The sequence below is a fragment of the Podarcis liolepis genome (assembly GCF_965112155.1).
Source record: "Podarcis liolepis genome assembly, chromosome: 2".
NCBI lineage: Eukaryota > Metazoa > Chordata > Lepidosauria > Squamata > Lacertidae > Podarcis > Podarcis liolepis.
The window spans coordinates 95,812,142-95,830,170 of record NC_139555.1 but is presented as its reverse complement, the minus strand read 5'-3'; the positions used below and the strand labels follow the sequence as shown (position 1 = coordinate 95,830,170).

The following is an 18,029-nucleotide window of genomic DNA, read 5'->3' as shown; positions in this document are numbered from 1 at the left end:
GATAGATAACAATAACTCACTGGAAAAAATCAAAGACCACAGTGCAAAAATAAATATATAATTTTAAATAAATAAATATGCTGCCATTATTCTGATACAGAATTATTACATAGTGATATTGTTATATTTACATAACAAGTCATGTACTTTAATTAGACTTTTCTGATTTTTTAAAAATATATAAAGTACACTTCAAATATCTGACAAGCTGCTAGTTTATGCCAAATAAAACGAAAAGAATTCTTTCTCTTCTCATACTCAGAGTGTATTAATTTTAAACAGTATTTTTACTACTTAAATGCTTTGGTGCTGGTTGTCATTTTTAAATAACGTAAAGAACACAGTTGAAGTGTTTAAAATAATGTTATTTCTAATCTAAAATAGTATTATTATTATTATTATTATTATTATTATTATTATTATTATTACAACAAATATGTACCTGGATTGTCATAGTCTAACAAATCGTCTTGTTCTTAGCCCTATATTGCAGTGCAAAATACTTTAATTCAATCTTAGTAGATTCAGAAAAATCTTGAGCAAATTTATGTAAACTGACTTGGTAATTATGGGCATCCGTTTTCTAGATGGCTAACCTGATCATCCTTAAGCAGGCCAGATTTTAGGAGAGAGGAGCTATCTGTACTATTCCTTCAGTATAAATCTGCACATTTTGTGATCTAAGCCAAATGCAACACAGCAATGATACATTGGGGCCTGCCAGTTTCTTCTTGTTACCTGTTTTTGTAGGCTACACAAATAGGAGGTTTATTGAGCCTCAGGTAGTCTGCCACACATGACTGATGTGCTATGTTTGAACTGGCAAGTCTCAAGTTGTACAGGTCTACTTCAGCACATATTAGCTTGTGCTGTTAAGAATATGAAGAACTCCCTGAAATTGTCCAGCTGAAAACATCTTGGCTACCATGAACAATGGTATCATAAAAATGGTAATGGTTACAATGCAAGAAAGTACATTGGAAAATTTCCAGTGCCAAATGACTTCACAATAATAACAAGTAATGATCTTAATACATGGAATACAGTAATGGCACAGAATCCTTCCCTATGCTTTCGCTAGAAAAAGATATCTTCGTTTTTGAACTCCGGTAAACATTTGTATTTGCTAGGAGAAATCCAGACGCAAGCCAAATTAGGTAGGCATGGACAGCTGTGATGAATTCTCTTCCCCCAAAATGGAATCTGAAAACAAATAGTTAATGTTAAAGAAACGAAGGCAAGAAGACAACTCAGCAGTAGGTGCCTGCCATTAAAACTAAAGTTTTCACACTAGTATATTAAACTAGTTCAAAGGGATCCCCCAAAACATATCCCATCTTCCTTACAGGTGTACTGACCTGTTTTCCTCTCTTGGTGTTTATTCTTAACTATATAATGTGAAACTGATCCTCTGTGTACACAACCCTCATTTCAAAAGAGCAGTAAGTCTGGTATAGATTATTATGGTGTACCAATGGGAGGATGACTTTCGGCAAAGACCTAATCCAAAGTTTTACAGCATTGGTATTTGCTATCCCGCATATGCTACCTTGCTTCAGATTGGGCCTTCCAATAGGATCATCCAACAACATATACCTATGTCGTACCTGTGGGAGAATAAATATTTCTAGTGCTTTCCTGGAAACAGCACTCAATATTTGCCTGTAAAAAAAGGAAATGGGTTCAACAGGGGCAGCATTGGACTTGTAATAGGGCATGAGACTTGTAAGATTGCACAGAGCCTCAAAAATATTCTTACCTACCAGCTGCACAGGCAGGTTTCACTTTATTTTTGCCCAATGTTTCTGTTAAGCACCTCAGAATTTTTTCCTCAATGGGGCAGATAAATCTGTTCATCTTTAGAATACCTTGCTTTTACAAAATGGAACCAAATGGATTCCTTTCAGTCAGAAGTTTAGGAGTTGATTATGTGCAGCTCAGTGCAATGCCACACTTTCAGCCAATGAGAAACACAAGTCAAAATCAAATTTTATTATGATGTAAGCAGGACAAATACCATATGAAGACACTTGAGCTAACGCTTCAAAAAATATTTCAGAATGACTCAGAATCTGCTCCATATTGATGAGAAGGGAATGGAAGCAGGCAGTTGAACTGTATATACAGTATATACAATTTGTCTGTATATACAGTAGCCAAAATATTTTGCATGTGACAAGTCAAAAGAATAGGGTGGTGCTATTTACTGGAGCATACCCCTTCCCAATGCCTTATTATTGTTTCTCCTCTTGTACAACTGAGCTGGGAAGCAATACAGTTTTGGAGGAACGTATAACCGTAAATGCCAAAATCTATGCCTAGTCAGATGTGTGAACTCCCTTCCTCTCCTGTTCCTGTTTGCTTTGCTATAAACCTCTACAGTCTGTTTGATATCTGTGGCAGGGGTAGGAGTAGCCAATGTGGTGCCTACAAAATGCTGTGGACTACGACTCTCATTATCTCTGACCACTGACAATGTGGTCTGAGGCTGATGGGAGTTGTAGTCCAACAATGTTTGAAGGGTACCATGTTAGCTACATGGTTTACAAGTATGGTTTACCTACTTTTTGCTAAAAACCATGGGCTTGGAGGTATTATGCATTTCTCCAAATCATACACCCACAGCAAAATTTTCCTCTAAAAACAAAACTGTTGCCAATAATGATGTTTCATAGTGTTACTGCAAATAATTGGTTGGGGTTAATTATGTATCTAGTCCCATCAGAATAACACAATTCACTGGGGTCAACAAGACCTTTTTTTGTGTCAGATTTTCTTCTCAAAGACCAATGCATTTTGTTCTTGCATTACAGTATTATTGTCAAAGCATCATGTTGTGTATTTTTTTCTTTATAAAATGTTGCACAAATAATATTTTATTCACCTTAATGGAAAGAAAAAAATCTATAGAAGTGGTAGCAGGGCTAAATGAATTGCAACTCAATCTTATCTGAAAGACTAACATTTAATATGTGTTCTGATTTAAGCAGTATGCCTTTACTGATCTCTGATCAGCTTATATCAGTTGGTGGTCTACTTTACAAGCTCTCCATGTGTGATTTAACAAAGGGCACTCAAGGCTAATCTAGTATGAAGGCAAAATTGCCTTTCAATTTAGTCTTGTCCTTGCAGATCAAGTTTAAACTCAGTGGTGTGGTAGTGAGGGAAAATAGAAATTGAATATGTCTGCTTTGTACCTGACCAGCAGACAAATGGGGAATGTCAGTGTTTTGACACTTTGAATGGTCTTCTGTAACCCCTATGGATAATATGAGCTTTTTTGCAAATAAATTGGATGATTTTGAGCTGTTTCTGAGGAACATCGGCTGCAGTATTCTGGATATGACGTATGGCAGCCCTAGCTTCAAGGCTAAATTGCCAGGACTAATTTTACTGAACAGTAAATACTTTGAGAACCAGTGCTAGAAACAATACAAAACAAGACCAAGATTTTCAAGAATATGCAGTAAGTGACATCCTTCCCTGCTTCTTCTTTAACAGCAGACCAAGAAAGAAATGGGAAGAAAGGTAATGGCGCCACCCCTCATTGCATGGAATGAGAATGAATGTATTTAGGGGAGGAAAAGGATGACAGTGCCTTCTTGCAGCTTTATGGACTATCCCGTCCATTGTCTGCCCCAATAAAACAATATGAAGAAAAACCAATGATTTGTACATAGGGTACTAGCAAGCAACTGAGTGTCAAACTGTCAGTTGGGTCTTGCCAATGCTACTTAAAGGATAAAGAGAGCTCCATTGTTAGGTTACAAGCTGAGACTGAGCTATATCCTTAACATAAAAAGAGGCGGAGCAGTACAGTAAGCCTAAGTGCATGGTGCAATAGTGAAATGTGGATATGGTTAGGAACAGAGTATTGTCATAAAGTCTAGCAATGGTAAGAGAGTACAACCATAAGCTATGAACCTTAATATTTTCAAAACATTTTGGACTATATTCTCAGACTCCTATCGAAAGGGGGCGGGGGGGGGGGCGGTGGCGGGCAGACCATGCATAATTTCCAAAAGAAGAGGTGGTTCAAAATGCAGCAGCCAGATTACTGGCTGGAGTTCCATTTAGATCTCACATAACCCCTCTTTTAAAACAGCTGCACTGGTTGCCAGTTTGTTTCTGGGCTCAATTTAAGATGCTCATGTTAGTGTTTAAAAGGCTAAGCAACACAGGTCCCAAATACCTGAACAGCAGTGCCAGTTCCTGGGGCTGAGCTCTTTTGGCCTCCCTGAATATTTTTGGTGTGTTTGGCCACCTTGAATATTTTTGGGGTGTTCAAAAAGTACGAAGGCGAAGCATGGAGCCCAGCGTAATGTGGCTCCAGTGGCCAGCTCCTCCTTCTCCTGCCGCTGGGGGAAGGAAGTTTGAAGCAACTTCCTGCAGGTGGCAGCACCAGGAGGTGGTGGAGGAGGAGCAACCGGCCATTGATGCCACGTGACTGCCATGTTCGGATCTGCCCCAGGCTCCTTCTGACTCCTGCTGTAAGGTTACCAGACGTCCCTGTTTCCCAGGGATAGTCCCCAGATTTACAGCTTTCTCAGCATTCACATGTATGTAGCGAACAATAAGTGTCCCCGGGTTCATTGAAAAACATCTGGTAACCTTATCCTGACATCACATGTGCAATGCCCCACCCCAAATCGCCCTTGTGTACCCTTAAAATCTGCCCTAGAGGGTTGATGAGAGCTGCAGAGGAGATGAGAGAAAGGCACGTGATCAGAAGACTACTCAAAACAATGTTGGATTCCAACCTCTGGAAGGAAGCAATGAGGTACTTTGATTACCTGAACAATTTGCCTACTCAAATGATTAATAGCTCTGGAAATCAGCAGGGTTTGAATGATCACTTATAAGAAACAAGAGTATAAGGATAGTTTTAAGATGCTTATATTCTGTAATGTGAAAGAAAAGCATTGGACTTTATTTTTTTTACCTTAATACCTCTTACAGAATAACACTGACAGTAATATATTTATTTGCGTATGTTCTTATGATGCTGTTTCCATAAAAAGAAAACTTCCTCTGTAAAGTATATGTTCTTGCACTTTTGCAATGGATAATATTTTATGCAGTGTGACTCACAACAAAATATATTCATATTTCCTTCTACCCTGTCAGTTACGGTATCACACAGGGTACCAGAAAAAAATACTAACTTTATGACTCAAAGGATGACAGTCTTCTCCCAAGGTTCCCATTGGTGTGCACATCCGCAGGCTCCGAATCCAGAGGCTAACAGCACAACACATGCCTCCACCACACTGTAGATCTCTGTCACAAGCCTTAAACATAATAAACAAACACACAGTATTAGATAAGTAAAATTACTAAAAATAAACTGGACTACTACCCCATTATCTTATTGTACATCTAAAAGCCTGTATTTTCAAGAGGCTTTGCTAACACAAGGAAATTGTGGGGTTTGGGATTCACATGGTCATATAGCCGATTAGAAGCTGAAGCAAGTTTGTTTGTTTCTTTAAATTAAAAATCCTTAGATTTAGTAATTGGAAATCTTTTAATCTTAACAGGTGGAACCTACATATCAAATGTCACATGCTGTCTTTCCTCCAACCACCATCCTCAGTTCAAGTGGTCTGGATCCAGCAGCTAAAGTCAGCCACAAAGGCCCCATTGAAACCAGTGGGGATTATTTAGTTGGATCCAGGCCACTAAATTATTTTATACCATCAATGGTGCCAGACAGAATGAGATGATGGGTTACATGATTATTTTGTTGCCAAAAAGAAACATGCATTGCAAGAGGTTCTATATTAGCTCTTATGCCACAGAATAGCAGAGCAAATATTTGTGATATTTAACAATACAATGTCTCAATGTTCAGGCAGAGGTAAGATCTGTCTTATCTTCACCAGAATGCCTGCAATCACTTCTGAAACACAAAAACAATATTAATCTGGTCCAACAAAAGCAGAAGCCCCTTTTTCTTTCTATTAGAATACTTTTAATGTTTTGATTTATTTATAGTAGGCATAACTCTGTAGCTAAAAATGGAACAAGTCATTGGAGCTTGTTTCTCTGGATATTAACAGAAGCTCTTATAAATCAAGCTTGCTCACCCAAGTATATAGTGGTTTACTCATGCAAGTATATAGTGGTTTACAAAAATCTAAGAATGCTAAGAACAAAATTACACAAAACCACAAGAAATTCAAGAAAATAAATTACAACTTCCATGAAAACATGTGCAACACTATTCCAGTCATTCCTGTTCAGAAGTACCATTGAATTTAATGGATTTCACTCTCATGTAAGTGACAATAGGATTGCAGCCTAAAGCTTTTCTGTTATTGAGTGTCTATCTTATAATTTCTGGTAAAAGCCGATTTGAAAAGAAGATTCCTAGAGTATTTATTCATTTGAGACACACATAGGCCACAATTTATCAGGGAACAATCTGAGGCATTCATGCTGACCATAGTTATACTAAATACCATGTCATGTCAGCTATAAAAGACTGGCAGGCATCAAATGTTAAATATATTGAACATCCTATCCCAAAATATGTGGTTAACACTTTATATAAAAATTTACTCAGGAGAACCTCCAGACAAAACGAGCTTTCATTCAAGCTCTAAAGTCTCCTGCGTGTTCTTTTCCCACCCTTGCCTCTTCCATACTGTTATGACCAGAAAAGGCCACAACTCCTTGCCCATCAAGTCAGTTTCCTTTTAATTTGTAAATAAAAAGTCTTTGTACTGTTTTATTATGTTAAAATCAGCAGGAATCCTAGACTGGTAGAATGAATGGTTGCTTAAGGACTGGTGATTTAATGCCTGTTAGACAAATCCATGCTAATGTGTGGCAGGTGAGTTGTAGTATACTACTGCTGTGCTGTTTGATTACAGACAACTTGTTCTCCTCAAAGGTCACTTTCCCTGGACAGATCCTCATACATAGTTATGCATGAGCAGCCGGTTTCTGTATACAAAGATCCGTGAAGTTGGGGCATGACAACGATACCGAAAAGGAGAACATGATACTGCTGGCCACCTACAGATACCATGTGTCACCTAAAACCACCATAAGAATGAACTTCAGAGTCTTAAAAGGGCCAGCGCTTCTTCTGCATCCCACAGCTTCCCTCCAAGTGTGCTCCCTGTACTGCAGGATCAGTTAAGTGCAGTGATAGGTATCAGGTTCTTTAGGGAAGGCACTTGTGAGGGTCCTGACTTGAGTCCTACAGCTATGGGAGTTCCTTCTGTGGGTTTCTGACAGGTGCCATGGCCTTCTGAAAATGAGTAGGAAGCTTGGAACCCTCAACTTGGCCCCTTAGCTGATGCATCTGTGGCCTCCAGCTCTGTATCTGGAGTGCTGATGAACTCCGTGGTCATGACAATAGCATGAAAGTACTACAGCTGAGACAAGGCACCTGCCTCTGTATCTGTAAGATGCTGACAGGCTGTGTATAGACTGTCTATATTTTTTATCTTATATCATTTTAAAATAAAAAACAACTTCATAGTAGACTCTTCACTTGAAAACAAAGGTGATGAGTCAGCTAAGATTGGACTAAGATCAGTTTAATGCCAATGTGGATTTTGAATGGTTTGTGAAAATGCCCTAAGTGCAGATGTGGAGAACCTTTGGCTTTTTAAATGCTGAAGAACTACAATTCCGATCATCCACAGCAAACATGTCCAATGGTTAGCAATGGTGCAAGTTGGAGGTCAGCTACATCTGAAGAACCAAAGGTTCCTCACACCAGCCTTAGTGAAATCAAGGAATACATTCAGGCTATAATTCTTAACCCCATTTACCTGGCAGCAAATCCCACTGAATTTAGTTGGTCATGTTTCTGAGAAGACATGGTTAGGACTGCACTGCAAAAATAACTTTGCTTTTGTTTCATTTCAAATACTTGGACTGTGAAGCTCTATAAGATTCTGCTAAGCAATGGCATCATAAATAAGCAGATTCACAGGAAAGTGTTTATGAACAGATAATGGCTCTGAGGGAAACATTACTGTCCACTGAAACAAATGCTCACTTTAGAACATTTCATTATGAATATAATTATACTCTTCTGCATAAATATTATGTAATTTTAATAAGAAAATTGATATCAGAGCACATATTTACATAATAGATGGTAGCTTTAAAAAAATGGTTGTATGGTAATATTCAAAGTCATTACTACAATTTTATTTTGAATTCTGAGATGAGGCACAAGGTTATGTTAGTTTACATGTCAACAGGGAAAGAAATGCAAAACCAATTCCTAAGATTTGTATAAAATATTAATTGCTAGATACTGAAATATTAACTATTTTAATGTTTCATATATATTCTTAACATTGTAGAAATTTCAGTTCTATTCACTAGTTCATTTTGTAGGGCAGAGTTAAATCCAAGATACGTCCCTATGTGTGCAAGAATTGCTGCACATTTACTTTATTTTTGTTTTTTTTAAAAAAACACACAATATAAACTACCAGACAGAGCTCTTCACTGCAGATTGCTGCCACAGAAATTCTCTGCTTTCAGATAGAGACCAGGCGGGTAATTTGAAAAGGCTAAAAGCAGTAGATGAAAAGTCCTTTTCTTGACCTTGTCACTTTTTCATCTTGCCCTTTCTACTTAGTCAAGGCAGGGCTTTTTCAACCAGAACTTGGCAGAACTCATTTCTGGCACCTCTCAGTTGGGTACCAGCACCTCTCAGGTGGATGCCATTGCCATTTTAAGAGGAGGTTGGCATTCATGGTGAGTTCTGGCATGTCTTTTTCTAGAAGAATAGCCCTGACTCCAGGTGTCTCTTCCTTTCCTAGGATGCCCTGGGTACGGTAGGTTGCTCTGTTTACTTTCTCCTCCCTCAGTCTCAAGGCCACTGAGGAGCCTCCTCACACATCTTAAGATGTTCTCAGAGGTCTGGTCCCTACACACCTCCTCTCAGGATAACTCCCAGTGTGTGAAGGGCTTATGCTACCTAGGTGCTTCGAGTTGAAGGACAAGAAGGTAAGCTTCAAACCATTCCATTATGAAAAATAACAGATTTAAAAGAGGGACTTTCTTTGGAATTTGTTTATTTCAGATATTTATATACCCCTGAATTACTGAAGTATCTAAGCAGCATGTAGGCTGCAGGTTGATTGAGTAAACATTAAGAACATGATATGTTCAGAAATCAGCATATGTGTATTGTCTGCCCTCAAGCATTAAGCAGATAGTGTATATTTAACAGGGAGAAGAAAAGAGATTTATCCCAAACACAAATGTTACTTTATATTACAGTTGTTCCTTTTATTACTTCATTAATACAAATGGAGAAGTCAGGGGAACCCTGCTCAAGGATACAATTCAGTTTCTTGTCAAATTATTCCTGCACATGCTGCTGTCATACGCAAGATTTGCTCTCTGCTTCAACCACTGGATTACCTCTTTTACAAGCTAGCATAGGCTGGATCATACCCCACCTGAATATATAGAGGTGGTCATTTAGCTAATTTCTTTGAAATTGTATTTACACCTGTAAAAAGAAAGTATCATGCAATGGTAAAATAAAACAGAAAGTATTAGAGGAACCGGACATGAGGTTGTTCCTGTACTCCTTTACTGAGTCTGGCCATAAGTTCCAGCCAAGTGCCAAACTACAGAGGAGAATAAAAATGCCACATTAAGCGCCTTTGAAGAGACCCGCTATTAAGTGCAGTATTTTGTACTGAATGAAGGAATCTGTGCAGCATTGAGTTATAGAGCCTAATTTCCTTCATGGTGCTAGAAATCTATCAGCCCTGCCAATATGACATATAAGTCTTGCAACTTGTTAGCTTCCATCCTGCCCCTCCTGCTCCTCTCTTTCCTTCTGTCACCTGGACCTTAACAGTGAATCAAACTGCAGGAGGAAAACAGATTCAACGAAACAGGTTCAAGATCAAAGGCACAATGGATCCAATCTAAGGCAGGGGGGAATTAGAGCAGTTAGAGAGTCAAGACAATTGTTAAATAAAGCAGTTTTTAAAAATGCGTTTAGAGACCTTCTGTCAATAACAACACTTTGTAAGGAATAGCCAAGTCCTTAGCAAAGGAAGAAGTAGGGGAAATCTTAAAAAAATTCTTAAAAAGCTAAAAGTATTGCAGCCTATCCACCCTCCAGCCACAGAAAAATGTGGCTATTATAAAGTCACTTTGATTTCAAAGTCTTTCCGTAAGCTGAAATACCTGGTTGGAGCTTTTAAGAGAAAATGAACCTTTCAAAGTGTTACTCAGGCTCTTGTTGTCGTCCTTCCCCAGAATCGATTACATAAAAAGTTTCTTGGCAAGACAACAGGGAGTTGCGAATCGTTTAAAACGCCTCTTTGAAACGGGGAGAGGGGTGGACGTAGGTGAGAATCTCTCCCGGACTCCGGAGCTGAGTGAACATCTCCCCTGTCTTGAGAAATTAAATGTGACAGAGGAAGGAAGATTCTGAGGAACTCAGCACAGGAGTATCGAATCCAGGAGGTGGCTTCACCTCAGGAAAAAACACACGCTTCTCTACAGTTGCCTCAACTTCCAAACTGAGCGCAGCTGGGGGAAGCTTTTGGAGTTACAGGTTGCGACGGCGCAAGGGCAGCTGGCTCCCAACTCCCGCCCAGGGACAACCCCAGCCTTAAATTAGCCAGTTAAAGCAGATAGTCAGTGCGGGAGGCGACTCAAGTTGCCTCAGTATCCCTCTGAGGCGACTGCCATGAGCGCGCCTTTGTCTCCCGTCCCAACCCTCTTTCCCCAGACTAGCCATAATATTCCAGGGGACAAGCTCCATCCACCCCACAAAAGCAGGATACCACCAGGCACGCACGCAAAGCCTCAGGATCAGGCCCGCCTCACCCCATAAACTTCAGCAACTCGTTTCAGTCGAACGCCTCCCCAAAAGCCCCCAAGGCGCGCGGGGAGTCGACTCAGGCGCGCACCGTGCCCTCTCGCAGGAAAAGAACCGAGCAGCGCGCCTCGTCGGTCCTTTCCTCCACAGCACACTTAAAAGCCATTCTTGCCTCTCGCACTCTCGAAAACACTCGCCTACTCGCCACCCCGTCTCGGCTGGTGGTGCTGCTTTCAGCCAATCCCGGATTTCCCGCCAAAATAGCCACCAGGCTCAGACGGCAGAAAGGGCGCACTTGTCTCGCCCGCTGCAACCGTCGAGGTTAACTCGTGTCTTGCCAGTCCTTCCTTTCTCGTACAAGATGTCACCCTCACCCCACCCCACTCCCTTTGCCAAGTCTATTTGGTGGCGATAATCCCTCGCCCCAGAGGCTGCCCCTCTCACCCCAGTGATAACTGCAGAATCCCCCGTGGAGAGCAGCAGGAAGAGGAGCGGGACGCAGCTCAGGCTCCTCATGGCTTCCTCTGTTCTCTCTCCCCGGGGCTGTGTGTGCAGCTCTCCGCGCGCTTAAGCCTTGCTCGGGGCTCCCCTCAGGGCAGCAGCAACCGTGAGGAGCAGGAGTGGAGCCGGGGCCGCTCCAGCCCGTTATAAAGCTTAGGGCTGCCATTCAAAGGCAGGATGAGTCACTCACCCACCTACCCAGCAACGCTGCCGTCGGGGGAGAGGGACGGGGGGGGGGGTGGAGGCAATGCGCAGGAGCAGCCACATAAACACACAACACAAAACAAGCGCGCACCTCCTCCCCTCACGCTCTCAAGAAGTAGTAGCGCGGCGATTCCCTCGCGCAGAAAAGTGCACAGATACGAGGAAGTGGGGCGCTCCAGGCTGGGTTGCTTTCCGTTGCCACAAATGGGTGGGGTGGGCTACTGTCAGCTTTATATATTTGCCGTGAGAAGGGTAAATGGGCGGGGGTGGGGAAGCAGGCAAGGCCATCTTGGGGATGCTGAGGAAATAAAACTTGCAAGAAGAGCACCGATTCCACAGTAAACACGCGTCTGGAAGCAGGAGCCCATGCTGTCCTACCAAAGAACCCAAGTAAATGTACGTTATAACATGGAAATATATGCACACAGGCAGTGCCAGATTTACGACTAAGCTAAACAAGCTATAGCTTAGGGCCCCACACTCTTGGTCCCCCCCCCAAAAAAAAAATAAAGGAAAAAAACCACTGGATGTACATTTCCAAAATATAAGATAAAAAACAAATAAAATAAAACCTAAATACAGCAACAGTGTTTTGTGTTGTGTTATGATGTACATATTGTGTTATGTGCAAATGGATTTAGATACCTATTAGGTCCATAAATTACTATATAGCATATATTCAACACAAAACAGTGACAATTTGTTGTTGACAAAGGACAGCTGGACAAATGGCCCCATTACCAGTGGCGCACATCCCTGGGGCGTGGTGCGTGTCCCAGGGGCGTGGCACATGTCCTGGGGGCGTGGCACGCAGCGCATGGGTGGGCAGCCATGATGGTACTCCACCACGATTGTGGTGCTGGGGACAGTGCGATCCCCCTGACCCCCTCTTCCTCCGCCAGTGCCCATTACCTTCAGTAGCTTAGGGCCTCATCCAACCTAAATCCACCCCTGCACACAGGTGCAAACACACTCACGGCAGATTGTGTCCCCAAAGAGACACAGTAACAAAGTATCCACCAAAGGACAGGCTGCCATAGGCAGGTTGCAAGAGAAACACAAAGGACAAATGAATGGAAGAGTGAGGTATCCACACACACTTGTGCAGTGTACCCAGAAAGATACACACACTGGAACACAACAGGGTGATGCTATTGGGTTTGGGTGTAGGAGAGGCAGTTTCAAATCCCCTCCCAAGCTGTGAGACTTTCTGGAGTATAACAGAAGGAGCATCTCCACTCCCATTGTTAAGCCCAGACACTAAGATCCAACTCAGAGGGCCTTCTGGTGGTTCCCTCACTGTGAGAAGTGAGGTTACAGGGAACCAGGCAGAGGGCTTTCTTGGTAGTGGCGCCCGCCCTGTGGAACACACATCAGATGTCAAACTGATAAACAACTATCTGAAGGCAGCCCTGCATAGGGAAGTTTTGTAATGTTTGATGTTGTATGGTGCTGCTTTTATATTTTTCTGGAAGCCTCTCAGAACTGCACAGTCAGATGGGTGGCATATAAATAATATTATTTCCAAACTTGTCTTTCAATGTACTGGTTGTATGGTTGAAAGAGCTTGACTGTGGACACAGTTTGAATTTACTGTGCAAAACCCGTCTATAAATTAACTACTTTGTGGTGAAAAGTATCAAAATGACATATCCAAGGATTTTCACACACAGGATATGCTTCTGAGATGATAGCACACAACTAAGTTTTGTAACATATACCTCATCCCTGTTCACTACTCATTTGTCAATCCCTGACCTTTCTGGACCTGAGTAATGTGCATTTTAAACTTTCTAGGCCAGGGGTTGGGAAGGTTTACCTTGTCTGGGCTGGTTCATTCCCATGGAGATCGCTCCGTGGGCCGGATCGCATCTGCACAGACGCGACTTCCGGCATCTGCGTCTGTGCAGATACGATTTCCGGTGCCACGGAAGCGAGTCCCCACTCCTTGCTGCACTGGTTTAGCACAGTGTGCGGGGACCCTCTGGGCGGGCAGCTCAGTTCAGGGGCAGCTCGTGGGCCATTTAAACGACCCCTGTGGGCTGCTTGTGGCCCATGGGCTGCAGGTTGCCAACCCGTGTTCTAAACAGGCAGCTCAATCTACTTAACCTTTTTTACTCCATCTCTGTCATACACTCGCCTTTTTTTCCTTTAAGATTATTTCAAATTTTGATTTTGCAAAGTTGAAGATAGAATCCTGTGTCGCCACATGTAAACTTGATTTTTAAAGTAACCTAATTATTCATACAAATTAACTTTAAGGGTGTCTGAGTGACACATTTAACTATGTTGAGTATGAAATCCTTTTTTGTTCATTTCTAGCCAGGAATTGTCAAACTTGTTGGCTGGGCTATCCCATTTAAGGGGAGCATTTTGACATCATTTTCATTACAAAAATAGCTATATATAGTATTTATAATTTTGCCATAAACAAACAACCCATTCATGGAGGTCATTTCAAAGCAAGGAAATAAGGGTCTCTGGATAAACAATTCGTGCAAATCTGCATAAACTCACTGAAACCATCAGCTTTTAATACTTGCTGAAAATCTTAATCTTTAACTTTATTCAGAACATTGATAACAGCCACAATCTAGGCAAAGCTCAGCAATTTTAAGCACAATTGATAATATAAGACTATCCTTATATGTATATCTTTATGTCTCTCCCACAGAAATTAAATCTGAAGGGGAAAATATCTCTTTAGGATTAAAAAAATTTTTGAAACCAAAACATATTGTCCATTGTTGGCTTTTAACAGAACAACAGAAATGAAACTAAACTCAAAGATACAATTGTCCCATATAATATCACTCAAACTTTCTATTTTTTTAAAAAAAATATTTTTACAATTAAATTTCAGTTTTTAAACATAAGCTATTCAAGACTGTCAAGCCTAAAGCAGAATATTATATAGTGAAACAAGCATGGAATTTTCCTGCAAGTATTTTTGCATTTCACTGCAAATTTCTTTGGTCAAGATCTAGAAGTAGTAGGGCAGTCTATGCGAATCGCTTTTTTGGCCTTCAAGATGAGAATGGTCATGAATGGCAAAGCATGACATCTCTGAAATGAAGATGAATTCCTGGGGGAAACTGGAGCAAAAGGACAATTGCATGACTCTGACATTCAATCCCTGCCATCTTGAGACAGATCTAAACTGGTGCCATGGGCTTGATTGCCCATTGTAAAATCCCCTGTGGCAGACTTGCTTGAAAATAGAAATGTCAATTTGTGGTTTTTTTTTAAAAAAATAAGTGCATACCAAAGCCGCACGTATTCTTGAACAAAACATAGTTTGAAAGTAAAATTTAAATTAAACTTTATTGCTTTTGTTGTTGTTTAGTCGTTTAGTCATATCGGACTCTTCATGACCCCATGGACCAGAGCACACCAGGCACTCCTGTCTTCCACTGCCTCCTGCAGTTTGGTCAAACTCATGCTGGTAGCTTCGAGAACACTGTCCAACTATCTCGTCCTCTGCCGTCCCCTTCTCCTTGTTCCCTCCATCTTTCCCAACATCAGGGTCTTTTCCAGGGAGTCTTCTCTTCTCATGAGGTGGCCAAAGTATTGGAGGCTCAGCTTCACGATCTGTCCTTCCAGTGAGCTTTTAGTTTCAGTAATTTTCCTCTTTCATTGAGTGTGGGGCCAGACCTACAAGCTTCTTCAGTCCTACCTGCTTGCGTGGTCACTGGCGAAAGTGAGCTTATTCCCTCCTTTGGGATTCTAGATTAGATTGAGCAGGACTGGGGTGCCAACTTAAATAAAATATTGGGGAGGGGGGGGAGTAAGCTCTACCCTGCATAATCGATCACAGGACGCGGTGCATGCACACCATTTAAATGGCAATGCCCAGCAACTTTGTGGAGTCCTTCCCTCTCAAATATTTGATTGAGGGGAGTGAAGAGACCTTGACACCAGGAGTCGGCTCCTAGGAGGAGGATTCAAATGCACACATTCTCCACTTAGGTTAACAATAATGTGTGAAGCAGTCCCAACAATATCAATAATATAGATATATAAAGTTAAAAACAGGGAGAGGTGAGAGAGCCCTTTGAAATGGCATCTGATGAAATGACCTTGAGTCCACAAAAGCATATGAATAATAAATGTGTTAGTCTTTCAGGTGACAGAAGATCCTGACTGCTTTTGCTGCAAAAGTAACTGTGAACTAGACAATTTGAAACTGTCTTAGTGGTACAGAATATTTCCCTTGTAAACGGCCACGTCTTGTTTCTGGCGCACACTTCCATCCATTAAAATAATTGAAAACTCCCAGACTTTGGAAAGGACTTCAAACGCAATCTAGTTCAACCCACTGCTGATCCAGGAAATAGTATAGCAATCCTCAAATGTTAAGCCTCTACTTAAAAACCTTAACTGTAAAACCTTAATGAAGGACAGCCCACCACCTTCTGAGGCAGGGGCATAGTGTAGTGTGCGTATGGGGGACTGCTGGGGCACCATGCGCCCCATGATTCCAGCCTCTCCCCCAAGGGGCTGGGATCAACATGAGGACAACATGAGGAGGACACAACAGCCACGCACCCTTTGATCCCAGCCCCTCAGATCAAAGGGTGCATGGCTGTTGTGTCCTTCTCATGTTGCCCTAAGTGGATCCCAACCTCACAAAGCAGGGTTGGCTCAGGGAGAGCTGTGTGACAAGGACGTGGGTTGATGACTCTGGGACATGCAGTTTAAGGCGATTCTCTAAACCACAAAGTGGGACATAATAATTTAGTGATCCACAAGTGGATGATTAATTTCTTAGACCCATTTCTGGCCACCCATTCCTGTGCCGAGATGCAGTAGTAGGCCTTAGGTTCCCATGGCTGTTCTCCTGCTCCTGGACCAGTACCATGTACAGTGGTACCTCGGGTTACAGACACTTCAGGTTACAGACTCCGCTAACCCAGAAATAGTACCTCGGGTTAAGAACTTTGCTTCAGGATGAAAACAGAAATCGTGCTCCAGTGGTGCAGCAGCAGCAGGAGGCCCCATTAGTTAAAGTGGTGCTTCAGGTTAAGAACAGTTTCAGGTTAAGAACGGACCCCCAGAATGAATTAAGATCTTAATGTGAGGTACCACTGTATATCACTGTTTCTACTGCCCCAACCCTTCTCTGTAATCTCCTCTGTATCATATCTGAATCTCTTCAAACTACTCCCCTTCAGAACTACAGTCGTACCTGGGAAGTTGAATACGTTGCGAGAGGAACGTTTTGACTCCTGAACGCCACAAACCCGGAAGTGATTGTTCTGGTTTGTGAACATTCTTTGGAACCTGAACGTCTGTCTTGGCTTCCGTGGCTTCCAATTGGCAGCAGGAGCTTCCTGCAGCCAATCAGAAGCCGGACCTTGGTTCCTGAACATTTTGGAAGTTGAACGGACTTCCGGAATGGATGCCATTCGACTTCCGAGATATGACTGTATCTCCTAATCTCCTCAGACCAACCCCCTCAGTTCCCTACAGTAGCTCAAAAGGGGATTGTGTTTTATGCCTGGGTGTAGCCAGGATTTTTGTTGGGGAGGCAGGACTTTTTTTAGGAGGGGACAGAACCGATTGGTCAGTTGGTTAAGTATTTCTATTGTTTTACTTGATCTAGGGGTGGGGCAGCTGCCCATGGTTCCATGTATCCCACAGGGGGCTACACTGCATGAAGTTACATTAAACTGGAATGGTGTCTTCAAGATGATTTCTAGCATTCAGCGTATTTGATGTACTTGAAGTTTTAAAATATGCCTCATAAATATATTTGGCTAGAATCCTTCTGTAACCTTCTAAGGTTTTCCCACCCTGTTAGTAAAAGCCAGAAATTCATGTGGGGTAGATTATTTTCTCCCTGGGAAAAATAAATATCAGAAGCTGAAGTACTATCCTAAATAATAGTGCTTTTACATGTAAAACAAAAAAGATATGGATAGATTTTAAACCCTCAGCTTCTTTGATATGAATGTGACTATTTTTAGCTTTTCTGTACAGCTGGTTGCTCGATATACATTAAAAATCCACCCTAACTTTCAATTTTATTGAAAGTTAATTGTGTGTGAGTAGGCAGTTAAAAAATAATTGGCCTATTCAAGTGGTAATGCACAACAATGGTTATAGATTATTGAAGAACAGTTATATGAGTACATCAGCTCACTAAAAGGATAGTTTTCTTACAAAAGAAATGACTAAGTGCATTTGCTAACTATATTTATGAAGCTTTTTTCTTCTTCAAAAATCTTGCTTATTAAGTGAAGATTTAATTTGTTTTCCAGGTCATTAAAAAGGAAAGGCTTAAATTTGGTTGATCTATACCAGGCTGCAATCAGTGGGAATAATACTTTCCTAAACCAGCTCCCTATGTATGGAAGTGAGAGCCATAAAGTGAGACCATAAAGAAGGCTGATCGCCGAAGAATTGATGCTTTTGAATTATGGTGCTGGAGGAGACTCTTGAGAGTCCCATGGACTGCAAGAAGATCAAACGCATCCATTCTTAAGGAAATCAG

At 41.5% G+C, this 18,029-nt stretch overlaps 1 protein-coding gene across 2 annotated transcripts; it reads right to left on the bottom strand.

The window, feature by feature from the left end:
* Positions 1–447: 447 nt before the first annotated feature.
* Positions 448–11,478, bottom strand: PROK2 (prokineticin 2). Of its 2 annotated transcripts, XM_083486867.1 has the most exons (4): positions 11,273–11,478; positions 5,166–5,291; positions 1,608–1,662; positions 448–1,203 (listed from the first exon to the last, which is right to left on the bottom strand). In XM_083486867.1, the coding sequence occupies exons 1-4, from the start codon at positions 11,342–11,344 to the stop codon at positions 1,154–1,156; spliced, it is 303 nt and encodes a 100-aa protein (XP_083342993.1). In that variant the 5' UTR covers positions 11,345–11,478; the 3' UTR covers positions 448–1,153. The 2 variants fall into 2 exon arrangements, with proteins under 2 accessions (XP_083342993.1, XP_083342992.1); XM_083486866.1 differs by lacking the exon at positions 1,608–1,662 and having other exon boundaries at positions 11,273–11,473.
* Between the last annotated feature and the right edge of the window lie 6,551 nt (positions 11,479–18,029).